This window comes from Talpa europaea (genome assembly GCF_964194135.1).
Source record: "Talpa europaea genome assembly, chromosome: 3".
NCBI lineage: Eukaryota > Metazoa > Chordata > Mammalia > Eulipotyphla > Talpidae > Talpa > Talpa europaea.
The window spans coordinates 115,514,913-115,536,154 of record NC_140069.1 but is presented as its reverse complement, the minus strand read 5'-3'; the positions used below and the strand labels follow the sequence as shown (position 1 = coordinate 115,536,154).

The window sequence follows — 21,242 nt, the reverse complement described above, 5'->3', positions numbered from 1 at the left end:
GAAAGACTGCCAAAGAGTAAACCTGGGAATCATACTTAAGCCTTCTATCTTCTTTACTACTTCAAAATATTCTTGTTAAATGTCAAGTTTTAATAGTTCTGCCACAGGGCCTCCCTGGTGCGCAGGAGGTTGAGCATAGCACTGTGAAGTTGTCCACGGCCTTTGCGGTGCAAGTTTGATCCCCGGCTGGCCGGGAGCAACCCATATGGCACAGCAGACCTCCTGTCTCGTCCGCTGTTCCCCTCATCAGTGTGTTTCAGTACATCTGCCTGTTCTGCTCCCCACTGTCTCTGGTGAATCTTCTCACCCTCCGTGACTCTGGCCTATACCCCACTTCTAAAAAAAACAAATAGTTCTGTCACAGAAATGTGTCTCAAATCTGTATACCTTTTTATTTTTTTTTAAAGTTTTTTTATTTATACAAGAACTGGGGTACAGGCCAGATGCTTGGGAGGGTTAAAGGATTCACCAGAGACACAGCAGGGAACAGAACAGGCAGACTGATGAAATACACTGCTGAGGGGAGCAGCAAGTGAGACAGGAGAGGTCTGCTGCACCATGTGGGTTTCTCCCCGGCCAGCTGGGATTGAACCCGCGCTGCGGAGGCTGCGGACAGCTTCACAGTGTAGTGCTCAACCGCCTGCGCTACCAGGGAGGCCCCTCAAATCTGCTTACCTTTCTATATATATTTTTAGATTGCTTTAGCATACCCCCATCAACTTCCCTCCCTTGACATTTCATGTTCCCTCCTACAAAAGTTGCCTGAATATAAAATCTGCTCATATCAGGGCTGCCTATTGTGTAGTTCTAATTCCAGATGTACAAAAAAAATTGTCTAGGAGGGTTCACAGTCCATCTTCAGAGATGTAACTGAGGGATCTGTGTTTTTACCTAACTTCAGCTAGGTAGCCAACCTAGGAACACTGGCCTATAGAATGAATTCACACAGTCTGATCCCAAGAAACCTTCTGTTCTCCCTTGCATACCTCTTCTGTCAGTCTTAACCTTTATCCACATCAAACTTCTCAATTCCCCAAATAACTTATACATTAATTTTCCAAATCTCTGTATATTTCCTTCACATTTCACTCCACAAATCCATCAGAGTTAGTCACAACATCTTTATTCCCCCAACACTGCTGTCATGTCTTGATTGGACATTTATTATCTCTGGCTCACCAGCTCAACTACTAAATGTTGAGATATGCTTTGTATCCGCAATGCCAAGCACAGTGCTGATATGCAGTTGGTAGTGCTCAATCAATGTTTTCAGTTATCCAGCATGTCTAAAGTCTATATGAAAAGCTAAAGACTATTTCACCATCTTTGAGCAGTTGATCAGAGTTCACACAGTAAATTCTCTGTTGTAGAAAATACCAGAGGAATTTAATGTATTTAATTTAATACAAGAAATGAGGACACAAAGGCATTCTGCAGTACAAACTAAGGTAAGGTTTTTTGTTCTATTTTATGAACTACATTTTAATAATACCTTGTTGTTTTTTTTAATGTTTTATTTTCCCTTGTTTATCAATTCATCTTCCTAATAGGAGCAATACGAGCTTGTTCATAGAGCTATCGCCCAACTATTTGAAAAACAACTACAACTATATGAAATTCATGGAGTCCAGAAAATTGCTGATGGAGAGGTAGGGGTTCTTGGCTTATTAATTTTCAAAATCCTTTTCTTTTTACAAGAATGTAATATTTAGATTTTTAATTGTCCCTTGTATTTCATCTAACATAAGATGAAACATCTATCTTATGTTATCCATAAGTTATTTTTTTTTTCAATTTTAATTTTTTTTTTTTTTTTTTTTTTTTTTTTATAGAGGCATGCTTTATTTGTTTTGCTGGTTGGTTTGTTTGTTTTGTTTATACATGCACTGGGTACAGTCAGAAGCGCGGGAGGGTGAGAGAATTCACCAGAGCCAGAGCGGGGAGCAGAGCAGGCAGAAGGACCGAAGTACACTGCTGAGGGGAGCAGCGGGCGGCAGGAGAGGTCTGCGCGCCATGTGGGATCCTCCTCTGGTGGCCGGGGAGCAGCCAGGGATCGAACCGGCGCCGCAGAGGCCGCGGGCAGCTTCGCAACCTAGCGCTCAACCGCTGCGCCACCAGGGAGGCCCCATAAGTTATTTTTTAATATGATTTTTTTTTAAACTCTTTTCCTTCTTTGTGCTTGAATCTCTGTTACAATGGATATTTAATGACACCAGTGTGAGTTTAATATTCTAAATAAAATATAGGCAGAAAAATATATCTTAATGTCAAAAATACTATTCTTTGTTTCAAATATAAATTACTTAAAAAAAAAAAAGGGCCTCCCCTGGTGGCGCAGCGGTTGAGCGCTGGGCTGTGAAGCTGCCCACAGCCTCTGTAGCACCGGTTTGATCCCCGGCCACAGGACGAGGGTCCCACATGGCATGACAGACCTCTCCTGCCTCATCCACTGCTCCCCTCAGCAGTGTGTTTTGTCAGTCTGCCTGTTGTGTTCCCCACTCTGGCTCTGGTGAATTCTCTCACCCTCTTGCGCTTCTGACTGTATCCAGTGCTTCTATAAATAAATAAATAAATCTTTAAAAAAAATACTTAAAAAAAAATTGCATTCTATTTCCTCCTCTTTTCCACACCACCTAAGTAATTATAAGTTGATTTCAGATGAATTATATTTTGGCTTTGGACATGATGATATCAGATTTTGTCATTTTGTGCATGATTATTAAATAAAATTACATGATCTATTAAATCCCTTTTTTTCATTGGAGTTCAATCTTATTTTAGCCTTAAAAGAGCTTAGTGGATATCACACTTCTGACCTCACAAAAGTACTGTTTTCTCATTTCTGCTTAGTTCTTTCCTCTTTCTTGCCCCTAAAGGTCTTTGACTATTTTCTGGGTAAATTTCCTTTATGTCTTTATCACTGAACCTAAGATAACTTAATATAAACCAACTTAGTCCCAATAACTGAAGTGAAATGAAGAAATGAGCTGTAACACTTGTAACCTTTATTTAGTTTTTTTGGCAATTTGCCAGACTACTTGTTGGAAATTTCTGGGTTTTACAAATGATTTGTTACCAAATGTCGATTTTAGTGTGGTCAGATGAGTTTTAGGAACTATGTATTTCATTTATTAGGCAAGTGACATTGCATATTTTTAAGATTTCATGTCTATGACCTCATTCTTCCTTCCTTCCTTCACACAGTAGTTGTTGTGTAACTGGGCCTCTTACGTTGCCTCTTTTTCCCTTTAGTTTATTTAAAACCTGTTGAAACCTGTGCTGAATGTGGCCAAATATTTTACAATAAAGAATACAATATATGTTATAGGCATAGTTTTATCTATATTGAGATTCAATTAATATTTCAAAAAGTTAAGAATGAGATAGGCATTTTTCTTTAAAATTTAATTGAAAAATATTTTTTCCCATAAATGTGATTAATTTCAAAGGTAAGGTTTTTATACTTCATATATAGAGATGTTTAAGGCTACTATTTCTTAGTATATAAGAAGTGAAAAATATTCTAACCATACATTTAAAAATCTATAGAAAATTTAATTGATTTTTATTGAGATACAGTTAACAGAAGACATTATATTATTGATAGTTCAAGTCTTTAAGGTAATGATTCAGTATTTGTATATATTGTGAAATAATCACCAGAATAAGTCTAGTTGGTATCCATAACCATACATAGTTATAATACTAACTATATTTATTTTATAACTGGAAGTTTGCTGTGAAGTCCAATGACCAGGAGATTTTGTTCAATTTTGTAGGCAGTAGCTTTCTATTGAGTTGTATTTCTGCACTGCCACATTGATTCCTTTCATCAGATAACAAAAGTTCAAGAAGCTTATAGCCCCAGAAAGTCTTCCTCTTTTGACACCTTTTGTTATTTGCCCCAATGTTCTCTCACCTAGAATGAGGAATCTTACATGACACCTTCTTTCCTTTGTCACTGTAGTCATTTACCTGTAAAATGCCCTTATTTTCCTTTTCCCTTCCCAGGTGTTCCTTATTCCTATCCTCCATACTTTTTTATGCATCAAAATCTCACCATCTCTTAATGCCATGCTATGTGTTACCTTAAATAGCCTCAATTTCTTACTGTTTTTAGTTTTCATTTTTTGCATAGAAGAAATGAGGTGTAGGTCAGAAGTGCAGAGGCTGAGAGGATTCACCAGAGAGAGTGGGGAGCAGAGCAGGCAGATTTACTGAAATACACTGCTGAGGGAAGCAATGGCGAGACAAGAGAGGTCTGCTGCACCATATGTGGGTTAGCAACCTCCCCAGGGATTGAACTCAGGCCTTCGTGGTGACAGTACTAACCCCTAGGCAACCAGAGAGGCCCTCTTACTGTTTCTTAATGGTATTATTTTCTTACTTTATAGCATTCCTTTCTGTTATTATAGATTTATAGTACTGATTTTGTTACTTTATATTTTTATTACAATCCTTTTACCTTTTGGTTTGATGATATTTCCAGACTACATTTCTTGAAGTTAAGTACTGTGTTCTTTACATTTTTGTATCTTCACTATTGCCAACTATTCAGTGCATTTTACATACAGATCTGTAATGCCTTACTGTTGTTCCAAAGTCCAGAGTGCTCTGAAAAGCTAAAGGGGTGTTGTGTGTGTGTGTGTGTGTGTGTGTAAGAGAGAGAGAGTTTAGATAGAATTTGATATTATACTCTTTTGGAACAAAACTTGATGACATGAGACTATATTATAGTACAAAAAAATTGCTGTTTTATAGGTTAGAAATAGTTCAATAGAAGCAGTTCCATATAATTCACCCTTAACATTTAACCTACTCTATGTGAATACAGATTTTTTAACAAAAATTCTATTGTAAATGATATTATAAGAATATATTTGATTTATAGAAATATTAATTGCCAACATATCACGATGGAGTCTCTAAATTCTGGTGATGTCTGAAGATTTAAGTATGGTAACAAAAGGTTCTGACTTATCTGAGGCAAATACCAGCTTATACTGTTGTCTAGGTATAATAATTAATAATTCTCCTTTCATTTTCTAAGAGCCCTGATTTGAATAATAAATTATTTGTCACCTTACCTATAGGTAGATATATTCCTGTAACAGATTCCTCCATTTTGGTAGGTGACTTGAGCTAAAGATGAAAACTTCCATCTTATTATGTAATATCTCTGTTGTTCTGATCAGAGTAAGATGCATAAAACTCTTCTGATACATCTCATTATATATCAGGAGATAGGGCACATTAAAAATTGCTAGAAAGTTGAGATTTCTATTTTTGTTAATTAGACTTACCAAAAAAGGATGCTAGCAAGTATAAGTTACAAAGACAGAGAAGTTGCCATGATGGATAAGATAGAAATGCTTTTTTTTAAAAAAAAAAAATATTTATTTATTTATTTATTTATACAAGCACTGGGTACAGTCAGAAGTGCAGGAGGGTGAGAGAATTCACCAGAGCCAGAGCAGGGAGCAGAGCAGGCAGAAGGACCGAAGCACACTGCTAAGGGGAGCAGCGGGCGGCAGGAGAGGTCTGTGTGCCATGTGGGACCCTTGCCCAGCAGCCGGGGATTGAACTGGCGCTGCAGAGGCTGCAGGCAGTTTTGTAACGTAGCGCTCAACCGCTGCGCCACCGGGGAGGCCCAGAAATGCTTTTTGATTTTGTTTTTTTAGGGCAACTCCTATTTCAGGGTTCCTTTATTGGGCATAATATATGCAAAGATGGCTTTTTCTATTTTTAATCCTCTGAAACTATCTGAGAGTTAGGCAAGGTTGAAAATCATTTTTATCCTCTAACCCAGATTTAACATTCCTAACTGGATAGAAATCGGGTACTTCCTGAGGCTGAAACAAATTCAAAGTAATGCTTTGTATAATAATTTCATAGCTCCTCTACTCACAATCTTAAACACAACCTAAGATTCTTATAGTTGTATTAACTCTAGAACATTCATGTTAATCATAGCACTGGTTCTTGTGACTAGCAAGATCCAAGGATAAATCAGGAGAAATTCTTCCTACTCTTTTTTTGGGGTGTATAGTGTTTGATATAGATACCTTAAGGGACATATACCTTAAGGTGTTGTATGTGTATTGACATACTCAAAGACATAGCGCGTGCGCGCACACACACAGGCGCGCACACACACACACACACACACACACATACACCCTTATCTATTTCACTTTGTGACAGGAATGGTGGAACAAGGAATGATTAAATGAAATCTGAGACATGTCTAAAGTACTAAACAGCCTAGAAGTCCCGAAAAAGATTGGGAAAGGTAAATAAGCCTCATTTTATTGTTTTTTTTCCCCCTCTTAAACATGCTGTTTCTAGTAGTGATATTTGGGGAAAGCTATCTTCTTTCATCTTTATTTTTTAGGAAAACTGTTTCTTTATAGTAGCATTTGAAATGTGTTAAAATGCTGCTGTACTCAATTGATTTTTCAGCAACTGGAGTTGGCTGTTTTCTGATATGAACCTCTCATTGAAATTTGTTCCTTCAGGCTAAAATACAGAGTATAAGACCCATTTTGTTACTTGACAAAATTGGCATTATTTGAAACTGTAGTGAGGGAGAAAAATTATTTTTTCTCCAGACTTATAATGAAGCGTTTTTGTTTTTTTTCTTGGCAGAATGAAATTAACACTGAAAATATGGTCAGCTCTATAGATCCTGATAAACAAGATTCTCCTCCTCCAAAGCCACCAAGGACCCGCAGGTATTGTACGTCATCTTTTCTTTGAAAGGATACTTTTGTTTTACTCACTGTTAATTAAAACAGCAAATCCTGAATAGTTCTAAGTTATTTTTATGACTTTTGTTATTATTTTATTATTTAGGATCTAGCATCTATGTGGCAATTAATTTGTTACTAGTATACTAAAAAAATTTGATTCATGTTGGATAAACTTTCATTCTTATACTGTACCAGAAGACTGGGCATAACCATGACTTGGCCATAGCTCATATTTTGGTATGTGACACAACTAAAATTTTAGATATTCTAGGGTCTCCCCGGTGGCTCAGCGGTTGAGCGCTGGGTTGCGAAGTTGCCCGCAGCCTCTGCAGCACCGGTTCAATCCCCAGCTGCTCCCCGGCCACCGGAGGAGGGTCCCACATGGCGCGCAGACCTCTCCTGCCGCCCGCTGCTCCCCTCAGCAGTGTACTTCGGTCCTTCTGCCTGCTCTGCTCCCCGCTCTGGCTCTGGTGAATTCTCTCACCCTCCCGTGCTTCTGACTGTACCCAGTGCTTGTATAAATAAATAAGCAAACAAACAAACAAATAAATAAATCTTTAAAAAAAAAATTTTAGATATTCTACAATTTTAATTTTTTCATAATGACTAAACAAGTAATATGATTGCAAAAAAGTGTATGCACAGTGGAGATGTTATATGAGTAATAACATTACTAGCAAAGATGAGTATTTCTTTTTATATTTTCTTGCTTTTATGCCATGCTTATTTACAGTAGTTAAAATCATCATTTATTCTTAATCTCTCTTCCCCCCTTCTCTGTTAATAATAAACAGTTATCATTCTACTTCACTGTTTTTAAGAAATACTAGTTTATAGAGTTAACAACTAGGAAATAAATCTTGTTATGGATTATTTTAACATATACTAAATAGAGGGAAAGAAAAGCGTTATTTATTAAATCACATTTTTTTAAGATTTATTTACCTGTGCATACAAGAACTGGGGTGCAGGCCAGAGGTCCAGGGGGATGAGAGGACTCACCAGAGATAGAGTGGGGAGCAGAACAGGCAGACTGACTGAAATACACTGCTGAGGGGGTGCAGCGGGTGAGATAGGAATGGTCTGCTGCACCATTTGGATACCTCCATGGCCAGTCGGATATCGTGCTGCAGAGGCTCTGGATAGCTTTACAGTGCTGTGCTTTAACCCCTTGCACCACCAGGGAGGCCCTCCAAAGTGTATTTAGAACCCCAGATTTCTTCCATCTAGTTAAGTAGATAGAGGACTGTTTCTCCTACACCTGGGCACATAGCAGAAGGGATTTACTTTGGAGTGTTTGACCTACAGAATCTTTAAGTCCAGCTGATACTGGGTGGTATTGCCTTACTGAATACAGAAGTCTGCATGCTGAGTGGTGAGATCCTCCAATTCCCTTGCTCCCACTTACTTTTTGGCTCCCAGAACACTGATAACCACTTTTGGTTGGAGGTACAATCCTTCTCTTAAAAAACCAACCAGCCCAAGAGAAGGGAACTACGGTTTATTGATGGCTGTTATAACCCGCCAATGATACAAGGACTGTACACCATTACCATGCAGTGAGACAACCACTGAACCACATGTACGTACACCTCTTCCAGTCATTAAAAACATTCCAGTCTTCAAATACGCATAGAAACGGGAATGACCAGACACTTGACAAAGCCTCTAATGTGAAAGATAGAACCAAATAAGCAGGAATAAAAGAGATAATGCACGATAGAAAAAAGATGAAAGGGAGGAAATAACCAGAAATTTTCTAGTATTAACATGAATTTTCATGTAGAAATTTCCCAATTTAGTGGATTAAAAAATTGTGGTACAATGGGTTTTTAGTTTATTTTTTTAAGATTTATTTATTTATGCATACAAGAACTGGGGTACAGGCCAGAGGTGTGGGGGGTGAGAAAATTCACCAGAGACAGAGTGGGGAACAGAACAGGTGGATAGACTGAATTCATTGCTGAGGGGAGCAGCGGGCGAGAGGAGAGGTCTGCTGCACCATGTGGGTAGCTCCCTGGCCGGGGATTGAACTCATGCTGCAGTGGCTGTGGGTAGCTTCATAGGGTGCATCTTAACCCCTTGCGCCACTAGGGAGGCCCAGTACAATGGCTTTTAAAAGTTAAAACATAGTAACAGTACAAAATACAACAAAGCAAAAAACTATTATAAATCAGAGACATACTGCAGGGGAGGAGGAGGGAGAAGGAACAAAGGGAGGAGCACAGGGGACTGAGGTGATGGTGCACTGGTGCAGGAAAGTCTGTGGGGACTACACCTGAGGTGAAGCAAATACTGTTTAAAAATGAACAGTGATGTAAAAAATTTTTAAAAATTAATATAAAAAAGATGTATATGGTAATAGCACAGCAAAATTTAAACAAACAGCAATTAAATTATATACTATACATAGAAAAAAATAAAATGAAAGTTAAAATATGAAGAGTAAAAAAGAACCTAAAACTTCCATGAGAGGAAAAAGTAGCTGATATCCAATGGAACAATATCAAAATTACCAAATTCTAAAGGAAGAAAAGTTCTAATTTAATCTAAAATTTTGTCTTTTTAAAAAAATCAGTAACTTTGAGACTATAATACTGAAATGTACAAAGCCTCAAGAAATTTGCCCCCTATATATATATTTCCCAAGAAACAAATTGAGGCTGTAACCCACCAAAACAAGAGTGTGTACCTAGAGAAAGGAAGATGGAACCTGGGAACAGGAAAGTCCGACACAAGAGAGCATGTCAGTTTTGCAGAGACCTTGAGCTGGTAGTCCACGCAGAACCAGCGGAGGTTTGTGGTATTGACACCTTGTATGTTTGACTTATTGAAAGGACTGTACAGTTCTACAGGCAAGTTAGGGAAAAGGCTGGGTTATGATGATATGTAAAAAAAAGCTAAGCCATCAGAAGCTCAAGGCAGTTATTAGGCGGAAACAAAAAGTTATATATGAGATCACAGTGTCATAGGAACAAATTCAGTCACAATATTGATCTAACCGTAAAACAGTGTACAGGTATTGGGAAAATGGAGAAGGTACTTACATAGTAGGAAGACATAGAGAAAGTGTGAACTAGAAAGATCAAGAAAAACAGTGTATACACATTTAAAAATATTTAGGTAAATCTTAGATGCAGCTGTTAAAGAAAAGTTGAAAAGTTGATATGGTGGGGTGACTAGAGAGCTCTGGGAAGGGATTGCTCATTAACACTCTTATATTTGGCTTTTCAAACAGTGTACGTATATTAAACATTGAATTTAATCTGACAAATTGTAATTATTATTCATAACCACAGATTCTATTGACTTAGCTACATAATTGTTACCTGTCAACTTATTTTCCAAAAAGAGAAACACTGATATGACCCTTTTCTTCATATTTGTTTTTCAGTTGCCTGGTAGAAGGAGATGCTAAGGAAGAAATACTGCAGCCACCTGAACCTCACCCAGTGCCACCCATCTTGACACCTTCGCCCCCTTCTGCTTTTCCAACAGTCACTACTGTGTGGCAGGACAATGACAGATACCATCCGAAGCCAGTGTTGCACATGGTTTCATCAGAACAACATTCAACAGACCTCAACAGAAACTATAATAAATCAACAGAACTTCCAGGGAAAAATGAATCAACTATTGAACAGATAGATAAAAAACTGGAGCGTAATTTAAGTTTTGAGATTAAGAAGGTGCCTCTCCAAGAGGGACCAAAAAGTTTTGATGGGAACACACTCTTGAATAGGGGGCATGCAATTAAAATTAAATCTGCTTCACCTTGTGTAACTGATAAAATCTCTAAGTCACAGGAATTGAATTCAGGGGATCTAAAAGTTGATGACATTTCTCAGAATTCTTGTTTGGACTGCAGTAATAAACAGTTAAATAAAGCTCCAGTTATTCTACCAGAAGAATCACAGAAGAATTCAGAGACGCCTCCAAGGCCAGACCGCTTGCCTCTTGATGAGAAAGGACTTACATGGTCATTTCATGGAACTGAAAATGCTCTCTCCATGCTTGATTCATCTGAACGCAAATCCTCAGAGATCCACTGTCAAACAATGAAAACTGTGAGTTTAACACCAAGCTCCACAACACAAGTTGAAACCTGTGATACGCATCATCATAACAGAGCACCCATCAGTTTTACTAACCCTCTTCACTCTGATGACTCGGACTCAGATGAAAGGAACTCTGATGGTGCTGTGACCAAGAATAAAACTAATATTTCAACAGCAAGTGCCACAGTTTCTGCTGCCACTAGTACTGAAAACATTTCTACTAGGAAAGCATTGCCAATGTCCATTGCTAGACATGATATAGCAGGAACAATACATTCAGGTGCTGAAAAAGGTAATAATAATAGTATCTAACAAATATTTATACCATGTGCCACTCACTGTTCTTAGCACTTTAGCTATATTAATTTACTGTATTCTTTACTTAACTACAACCTACAGCAAAATTTCATTATTTTAGATACTATTTTTTTAAAGCAAACTTTTATTTATTTCCTTGTATTGAGTCACATTGTATTACTGAACTTTGTATTTCCAACAATTTCAATTGTAACTAAAAAATGTTTCTTCTGTATTACATCTTTTAGTACTTTATATGGGTCAAAGATTTATCTGACTGAATAATTATAAATAATTTGAGTAAGATAATTGCCTAAAGTAATAATTATACAAATAATGTAGACTGTCTTGATGGGCCATTTAATTTCACCCATGTTTTATCACAAATATTTTCTCTTCTTTTTAGGTTCTTTTAGCTACCAAATATCTTTTTAAAATTCTGTTGGTTCTTGAAACTCCTTTGATCTGTTAAAAATAATCAGGGTTACCTTCTTAAAAGACCACAATGTTGAAAGCAAATACAGAAACATGAAAGTTGTTTACTGATCAACAGATTATCAGTAGTCATTTACTTGTCAGTCAAGTGAATGTGTGGTAGTAACACATTGTAGACTGGTATTTACAATGTGTAGGCAAAATAAGTATTGTCAACCTGAATAATGACTTACTTTTCCTATGTCCAACCCAGTAAGTACCATCTATACTGATATGGTACTGTATTTTTATTTCCCCAACTGTATTTTTATTGAGAATATATTTTGCAGATTACATGAGAGTCTGAGCTAGTTTCTTCTATTTACAAACCCTGTAAATAGAAGGATATTTGAAGGATATTCAGAAAATAATAATTACCACAAATAGATATTATTTTACCTATTTTCCGTCATTTAAAATTGTTACTACCCTTTTCTTCCTCAATTTCAGGGTTTGAAAAATAACTGCCAGTTTGTAACAACATGAGAAAATGTATAAACAATAAATTTCATTTCAGGTTTTTCCAGCATATCAGGCATATGTCTTATACCTAGGAAATATATCGATTTAACCATTACTAAGAATTTGGTGAGGGCAGTAAGGATGCATGTTGTATGTGCTCATTAAAAATTGTTACCACATAACCAGTATTCTGGTGATAAGGAGAAGGAATTCCTTTAACACAAGATATATTATACAAGGATAGTTGAAAGTATCTAACTGTATACCAGCTCACATCTGTTTTCCTCGTTTTGATGATCTTTGGTTTCTTTTTAGCCTACCCTAACTATGCTAAATGAGTTTGGTATTAGCTGAAAGCTTTCCTGTTTAAGTATTCTGTGCTACATGTAAATCACTACAAGCAGTCCTATTTTTAATGTTATTATTACTTTACGTTGTAAGCAACGGTTCTGTTTTTGTCTGTTTTTGTTTCTTTGTGAACTAAGCAGAATAATTTTATTTTGCTATCTTTTGTACAAAGTACTGCCTGACCAAAAAAAAATCCTGGCTATGAATTCTGATTTTGATGTTGACTGAAAGATTTTTTAACTTGGCGATCCTGGGTCCCCATATAATGTTTGATTTGCAAAAACTAATATAAAATTTACAGTCTGTGGTTGGATAATCTGTAAAACAAAATATATGCAGGAAAAATGAGGCGGCGATCCAGTTGAGAAGCAAGGGCAATAATTAGAATATTTAAAAATATTTTAAGAGCTAGGATTGTCAGAAAAATTATCAAGTTTTTTAAAGATAACTATATAATATGTAATGTAAGATTGCCATTTAACAAAAAGACGGGGAAGGACATATGATGATGATGATTCAGTCTGATTGACTGTAAGGTAGTTCTTTAGTGGTTTAACTTTATATGCAAGAGAGTGTTCTGACACTCAGTAGATAAATAATCTGTTACACTGAAACTCTTTTCTTAGTGGCACCTAGAGTTTGCATTATCTTGTGTCTTCAGTATAATATATATAAGACAGACAGGAACAATGATACCTAGCTCATGCTCGTTGAAATTTGAAAAGGCTTTACTTGATTTTCAATCTCTCTTTTTTTAAAAGATTTTATTTATTTATTTATACAAGAACCTGGGTACAGGCCAGATGCGGGGGAGGGTGAGAGGATTCATCAGAGACAGCAGGGAGCAGAACAGACAACCAAAATACACTGCTGAGGAGAGCAGCAGGGCGAGACAGGAGAGGTCTGCTTCGCCATGTGGGACCCTAGCCGGCCGGCCGGGATTGAACCAGCACTGCAGAGGCTGCAGACAGCTTCACAGCGCTGCGCTCAACTGCCTGTGCCACCAGGGGAGGACTGATTTTCACTCTCTTTTAATGTACAGCCAGACATGTAAAATAGCAGTGAGTCATAGCAAGATTGTTAATTTTCTTTACTAGAGCAATTGTCAAAATCCCTTGTTTTTTAAAAGATTTTATTTATTTATGCATACAAGAGCTGGGGTACAGACCAGAGATGTGGGGGTGGGAGGGGAGCAGTGAGAGGATTCATCAGAGATAGAGTGGGGAACAGAGCAGGCAGATTGACCAAAGTACACTGCTGAAGGGAGCAGCTGGCAAGTCATGAGAGGTCTGCTTCGCCATGTGGGTTGCTCCCTGGCTGGCTGGGGGATTGAACTCATGCTGCAAGGGCTGCGGACAGCTTCACAGGTTGCACCTTAACTGCTTTTGCCACCATGGAGGCTCACATTACCCTTTGTTATACTCCATCCTCCCTAAGAAGACTCCCTGAGAGTTGGGGATTGTATCATATTTTCTTTTCTAAGAGCTACTTAGCTCTTCCAAGAAGTAATTTTGTTTCAAATGGTGAAAAACGTTTATCATGCTTTTTAGGACTTCTACTTTTGTGAAGACCAATAGGATTATATAGCTCAGATGTTCACAGGATTTTAGACAATAAACAAATGAATAGCCAAGAAATTTTAATAATTATATATTTAATGTGTTTGAAAAATAGCCAACACTCCAAACCTATTATTTTAGTCATTACCATACAAAATACAACTGAAGTACACAGTTAAAAATGGGATTTAAAAGTTAATAGGTTGGGTCTCCCTGGTGGTGCGAGGGGTTAAGCACGGCACTTTGAAATAATCCGCAGCACAAGTTCAATCCCCCGGCCTGCCAGGGAGCAACCCACATAGCTCAGCTGAACTCCTGACTTGCCCGCTGCTCCCCTCAGCAGTGTACTTTGGTCAATCTGCCTGTTCTGTTCCCCACTCTGTCTCTGGTGAATCCTCTCATCCCCCACACCTCTGGCCTGTACCCCAGCTCTTGTATGCATAAATAAATCTTTAAAAAAAAAAGTTAATAGGTTGATAGGACAGTTGGCAGAGTGTATGTCAAAAGTCAGGAAAGGAGTGTATCCTGAATCCAGTTTGGGGTACGGGCTTATGACTAAAACTTTCCCTTTTGGGCCCAAAGCCTCATCAGCAAGCCCAGAAAATGAGTCACTTGTCCACTGACTTTTCTACTGAAGACTGCCTTCAAACTCAGAGAATGGTGATTAATGTCTCAGGGTATCTGGAAAGTCATTTTCTCTATGCAGCAGTGATGCATTATTCTTTGCTCAGTAAGCTTCATAATTTGTATAACAAATTGAGTGGTAAGGTTTTCTTGTTTCTTTCTTAAAAAAACAAACTGGTTCTCTTAGATACTTGCGTCAGTGGTTTTTAGAATGTCAAAGTTCTCATTGAAATAAGTTCATTTTTAATAATCTAAATTTTATGTATTTAATTTAGATGTTGATGTTAGTGACGATTCACCTCCTCCCCTACCTGAAAGAACTCCTGAATCTTTTGTATTAGCAAGTGAACATAGTGAGTGTCTCTTCTGCTTTTACTTACTTAAACTGTAATACTAGACTCTGAAAAATGACTGATTTTAATTTAGTTATCGAATTGCATAATTAAATTAAAAATAGGTTTTAATTGATATTGACAAATGTTTTCGTTCCTTGCAAGAAAAATACTTTGAAATGGCATTTATTTTAACTTAGGATTGTTAAAATGGCTGCATTTATTCTAGATACTAGAATTCAGTTAAATGCAATTATAAATTTTTGCAATTTGGTGTTTTGTCATTTATTAAAAATAGCACTTATTTATGAAAAGAATTAATCATTTCATATGGTGCCAGTTTAGGTAAGTAAACATTCAGTTGGGTTGTAGATCAACATCAGTCAGTTGATGTTAATAAAGAGACATTTAAGACCACTGGAGTATCAGTGAGGACTTGCATATTTCACAGCATTGATAATATATTTCTTCTCCTTAACCCTCTGATAGAGTACAGAAATAGCTTTGATATATTTATAGTGTCTTGTTCTCAGTGGAGGTGCTCACCAGTCTAATCTGAGTTACATATTACCAGTATTTTATTAATTTTAACTGATTTTAAGGATGTTGAAAACAGCAATTTACTGCAATAGTGCTACATGCCACATCTGTAGATTACAATGAGTTTATAATAAATTGATTACTGATCTTTGAATTAAATTTTAAGGAAGGAACTTAAGTTTTAAGGAATTTCTTAAATTGACAAAACTAGAACTTTTTAATGGAATTAAGTTTCTAAAACTAGTCTGTTTTTATATACTAATGTAAGAAATTTTAAGAATTAAAGATGTTAATTTTCATTGTAAGATTTCATTTTTCTCAGATACACCTGTAAGATCTGAATGGAGTGAAGCTCAAAGTCAGGAACAGTCTGAACAAAAAAAATCTGAAGTGAGTCTTTTTGGAATTGGAGTAGCTATATAGCTAATAATTTTGGCTCTTTTGTTAATTTTTCTTACAGTTGTTACAATAACTGTCATCTTAAAACCATTAAAAAAATTTTTTTTAAAGATTTGTTTATTTATTTATACAAGCACTGGGTACAGTCAGAAGCGCGGGAGGGTGAGAGAACTCACCAGAGCCAGAGCGGGGAGCAGAGCAGGCAGAAGGACCGAAGCACACTGCTAAGGGGAGCAGCGGGTGGCAGGAGAGGTCTGCGCGCCATGTGGGACTCTCCTCCGGTGGCCAGGGAGCAGTCGGGGATCGAACCGGTGCTACAGAGGCTGCGGGCAGCTTCGCAACCTAGCGCTCAACCGCTGCGCCACCGGGGAGGCCCTAAAAAATTTTTTTGGACATCATTTCTTGTGCGAATATTTCAGATGAAAAGCCTATATAAAATGTGGTATCTGAAATTTTTTTTAAAAAGACAATGTGATCTACATATAACCATCACTTCAGAGTTTCCTCTAAATGATTTTGAAATTTTTAAATTATGCTACATTCTGAATCATTTTGGTGGTATGACTGGAACAGGAAATTACTATTTTCAGGGCCATAGTATTTTTCTAGATTTTGTTCCTTATGTTATAACCTAGTACATAGGCCTTCCCTTTGGTTTTTCTGGTCACAAAGGTTTCCTTTTGGTTTCAAAATGTTTTGGTAGCTAAATAGTTTAGTGATGGGAAATACTGTTTTTCACCAACATTAATATTTTTTCGTATTCCCTCCACATTTTAATATCTCTGAAATTAAGGTATATATTACAATTGATTTCAAAACATTGATATAGTTCGAATGGCCCATGAACTAGCAGTAACTTGTAATACTGATGCTGTGTCTTATAATCAAAGATACTATAATTTGATGACCATGGTGAAGGACTGGCAAAATGCAGATATTTTGTGTTCCTTTGTGTAGTAACTCCAGTATTTTTAGTTTCTATCTACAAGGAAAGTGGAATTTCTATATCCTTTTACTCCCCAAAAAATAAAGCATAAATTAAGGAATTCTTAAGCCTAATAGAAAACCATTGTTACCCTTCCCTTAGACTGAGATTCTTAGTCTTTTATTTCTTGGGCTATATATTCATAATATACCTTTTTTTTGGGGGGGTGGAATAAAAGTAATGTATTGTAATAGCTATTGCATGTCTTCCTTTTAGGGCTTGATAACCTCTGGAAGTGAAAAATGTGGTAAGTTAGTTGATTTTATTCCATTTTCCTATCAGTTGTATAGATTAATTTCCTTGGTTGTCTCATGATACATGCTACTTATTTGGTTATTTCTGTATGTGAAAATATGTAGGACAACTCTTTTAGAACCTGAATTATGTAGTTTAATTTTTGCATATTAATTATTATACCAGATATTGATCTGGAAGATGACAGCATTTATTACCAGTAGTTACAGACTGATAGGGAAATTTTTTTTAATGTATTTCCTTTATTTTCTGTTTTTTTATAAATCACTTAGAATCTAGATCTGACAGTGTTTTGAATAAATGCCCCAAATTAACAGATGATTGAATTGGATCACTAAAATCAATTGTTTTCAAAATATTTTTTCTAGGGTTGTTGTGATTTAAGTAAATCACATAATAGAGTATCAAGTAATTGTGGCTATTAGCAATTCTAGTGTTTGGTTGTTTTTTTTTTTTTTTAAGATTTATTTTTATTTTTATGCAAGAACTGGGGTACAGGCTAGATGCTTGGGAGGGCGAGAGGATTCACTGGAGACAGAGCGGGTAACAGAACAGGCAGACTGAAGAATGAAGAAATACACTGCTGAGGGGAACAGCGGGCGAGATAGGAAAGGTCTGCTGAGCCATGTGGGATTCTCACCGGCCGACCGGCCAGGATCAAACCCGCACTGCAGAGGCTGCGGACAGCTTCACAGTGTGGCGCTCAACTCCCTGAGCCACCAGGAAGGCCCTTATTTGTTTTTTTAATGCATACAAGAACTGGGGTGTAGGCCAGAGGTGCAGGAGGTGAGGGGATTCACCAGAAAGTGTCGGGGGCAGAACAGGTGGATCTACTGAAATACGCTGTTGAGGCAAGCAGCAGGCAAGATGGGAGAGGTCTGCTGCCCCATGTGCATTAACTCCCTGGCTGAGGATAGCTTGATAGCTCTGAGATTTTAACAAGGGAGGCCACTGCTATTTTTTTTTTTATTACTGCTGCTATTGCTGGATCCCACGATTTATTCTTAAAATCCTTATAATCTGGCAACTCCTTTGTAATTTCTCTTCCTTTACCATTCAATTTAGATACCATACTGTATCATCTGGTTACATTCATGATTATTCTCAAGAGTCTTGTTCCTAATTCCCAAACCATTTTATTTAATCTGATGGTATTACTGATTACTACAGAAACCACTGTTTTATAGACTGAACCTGCAATTCTGGGTCTTTATTCACAGTTAGCTTTCAGCAATGCTTCTGTTTTATAGTCTAGATGGTGTCCTCTCTTTCCCCCTGATTTTTCCATGACTTTACTTCTAAAATTATTACTCCATTTAACTCTTGCTCTGTAGATGACCTTCATTTTGCTGAGGAAATTGAAACCTTTAGACCAGATTTTTATTTCCTCTTTAAAACTCTCTCAATCGGGGCCTCCCTGATGGCGCTTAACGTCAGCACTATGAAGCAATTCTCAGATACTGCAGCGCAAGTTCTATCCCTGGCCAGGGAGGTGACCCACATGGTGCAACAGACCTCTCCTGCCCAGCCCTCTGCGCCCCTCAGCAGTGTTTTTCAGTAGATCTGCCTGTTCTGCTCCTAACTCTGTCTCTGGTGAATCCTCTCATTCCACACCCCTGGCCTGTACCCCAATTCTTTTATGCATAAATAATCAATCTTTAAAAAAAAAAGAAAAGAAACACCTATAAATACACCCATATTAAGAAATTTAAAAAAACAAAACAAAAACACACATCATCATTTTCTCCTAGAAATCCTGAGTACCTCGCTACCACAAATTTTATCTGTGTGCCTCTCTTCATTGGCCCCGTTGCACTGTATGCATAATTTTATTATGACATGTACTTTTAATGTACAACAATTAATGTACTTGTCTGTCTTTCATGCTAGACCAGGGATTGGAAAAATGTATATTAACAAGCCTGATCCTGCTCTTGACCTGTCTGTTTGTTTTGTCCTGCCTTTGAACTAAACAAATGGCTTTTACATTTTTTTGTTTACCTTTTTAAAGAGTTTAAAAACAACAACAAAAGTCAATGAAGAATATGTGACAATGACCATATGTAGCTTGCAAAGCCAAAATGTTCACTCTCAAGCCCTTTACAGAAAAAGTATTCAGACCTATTAAGACTAGAAGCATCTAAAAATAAGGATGGGGCCTCCCTGGTGGTGCAAGGGGTTAAGTCTCAGCACTATGAAGCTATTGGCTCCTCTGCCAGGGAGCAACATTCATTGTGCAGCAGACTTCGCTCTCCTGACTGGCCTGCTGCTCCCCTCAGCAGTTTATTTCAGTAGATCTGACTGTTCTGCTCCCCACTCGCTCTGGTAGGTCCTCTTACCTCCTCCCCCAACACCTCTGACTTACACCCCAATTCTTGTATGCATAAATAAATAAATCTTTAAAAAAAATCAGAGGAATCTGCATGTCATATTACAAATGATAGTGATTAACAGTGGCTTTGGGGCCTCCCTCGTGGTGCAGTGGGTTGAGTGCCGCGCTGTGAAGCTGTCTGCAGCCTCTGCAGCGGTGGTTCAATTCCCTGCCAGCCAGGGAGAATCCCACATCCTCGCCCACTGCTCCCCTCAGCAGTGTCTTCGGTCTGCCTGTTCTGCTCCCTGCTCTGTCTCTGGTGAATTCTCTCACCCTCCCGTGCCTCTGACTGTACCCCAGTTCTTGTATAAATAAATAAATCTTTAAAAAAAAAACAAAAACAATGGCTTTGTTTTGCATTTTAGATCATCCAGCCGGAGGTATTCACACAGAGACTTGTACAGAATATCCACGTACTTTCAGTAACAAGAAAGATCAAGTATCAGAAAGTCCAAAAGAAGCCACAGATATTGGTAATGTAAATCTTTATGTAATTTGAATGATGGAAAGACAGAAAAAAGGTCAGTTGTCATGGAATTTCCTCAAGGCAAAGTTTATCAAACTTGTGCTATGATTTATTCAGGTTCATAAGTGAAACCTAAAGAATAAAATGTGATTAAAGTTGCTTAGAATTAATTAGGAAACAAATGAAATATTCTATTCTCTATTGAAGTAAAATATAAGAAGCTATATAACAAGTCTTTTGTGTTGGAAAGACTATCTTTAATTCTTTTCCTTACATTATGGTAGAATTCAGCTTTATAAAAAAACAATTATTTTCAGTTGCCCAGAATAAATGAAGAGTTGATTAATGTGCACATTTTCACTTAAATTCTAAATTCCCATATAGAAATTTTTATATTCCAGAAAATGAGGGCACACACAGACATGGTTTTAGTAGTATAAAAAATTTCTGAACATTTACCAACTATTGTGGTATTTTGATTATAGGTTTTGGTAATCGATGTGGAAAACCCAAAGGACCAAGAGATCCACCTTCAGAATGGACATGATTCAGGGAGCTAAAAGACACTTTAAATTATACTGGAAAATACAAGTGCCACTGAAAGCCAGATTTATAGTATTCCATCTTAAAAATGTGGAGCTAGCAGCAGTGTAGATTGTTACCTTTGTATTTTTTGCTGGGACCATCTACCTGCCTTATACTACACTTAGGAAGAAGTATTACATATGGTTTATTTTGTAACTTCAAGTATTATTGCCTTAATGTCTTTTAACCCTGTTACACGCTGCTTGTAGACTTGTTAATATAGTAATACTTTTATGATAAATTCAGTAAGGACTACTCTTTTCCTAATGTTTTATCATGTATGCATTATTTTGTATATGTACAGGGCAAGTAGATATATAATTTGATAAAGTTGCAGTCATAAAATATTATTAACAGAAGATGTAAGAAATTTCTGCATGGTCTAAATCTTTGTGTACCTTATTTGTAAATTATTTGCCCTGAAGTTTTAGAAAATAATTTCTGAATTTTAAAATTGCTGGAATCATGCAGCCAGCATTGCAGGCTATCAGAAATCAAAGATTGTAATAATAATACATTTTGTAAATTGTAAGCAAAAGTTATTTTTATATTATATACTGTCTAATTGTTCATCCTTAATTGTTCTCATTTTCATGTAGTTATGGAGATTCAGTAAGTGCCTTGGAACAATATTGAATTCTCTTAGCTCATGTGTGTTACTTTAATATTTGAACTCAACTCCAACTAGAAGACTATCGAAATATATGTATGTTTCAGGATATCTGACCTGCCATT

The 21,242-nt window shown here is 37.0% G+C and overlaps 1 protein-coding gene across 3 annotated transcripts in view; it reads left to right on the top strand.

Moving 5' to 3' along the window:
- The window catches only part of PTPN12 (protein tyrosine phosphatase non-receptor type 12), a gene marked incomplete at both ends in the record, with an annotated part of 82,733 nt that extends 62,264 nt beyond the window's left edge, over window positions 1-20,469 (top strand). The window contains 9 exons of one of the 3 annotated variants that reach the window (XM_084230813.1): window positions 1,371-1,448; window positions 1,551-1,646; window positions 6,649-6,734; window positions 10,147-11,102; window positions 14,850-14,918; window positions 15,769-15,836; window positions 17,047-17,074; window positions 19,831-19,929; window positions 20,408-20,469. In XM_084230813.1, the coding sequence (XP_084086939.1) occupies window positions 1,371-1,448; window positions 1,551-1,646; window positions 6,649-6,734; window positions 10,147-11,102; window positions 14,850-14,918; window positions 15,769-15,836; window positions 17,047-17,074; window positions 19,831-19,929; window positions 20,408-20,469 (1,542 nt within the window). Of the gene's footprint in view, window positions 1-1,370; window positions 1,449-1,550; window positions 1,650-6,648; window positions 6,735-10,146; window positions 11,103-14,849; window positions 14,928-15,768; window positions 15,837-17,046; window positions 17,078-19,821; window positions 19,930-20,407 lie in introns of all 3 variants that reach the window. The other 2 variants (XM_084230812.1, XM_084230811.1) reach the window with 2 other exon arrangements.
- Window positions 20,470-21,242: the final 773 nt, after the last annotated feature.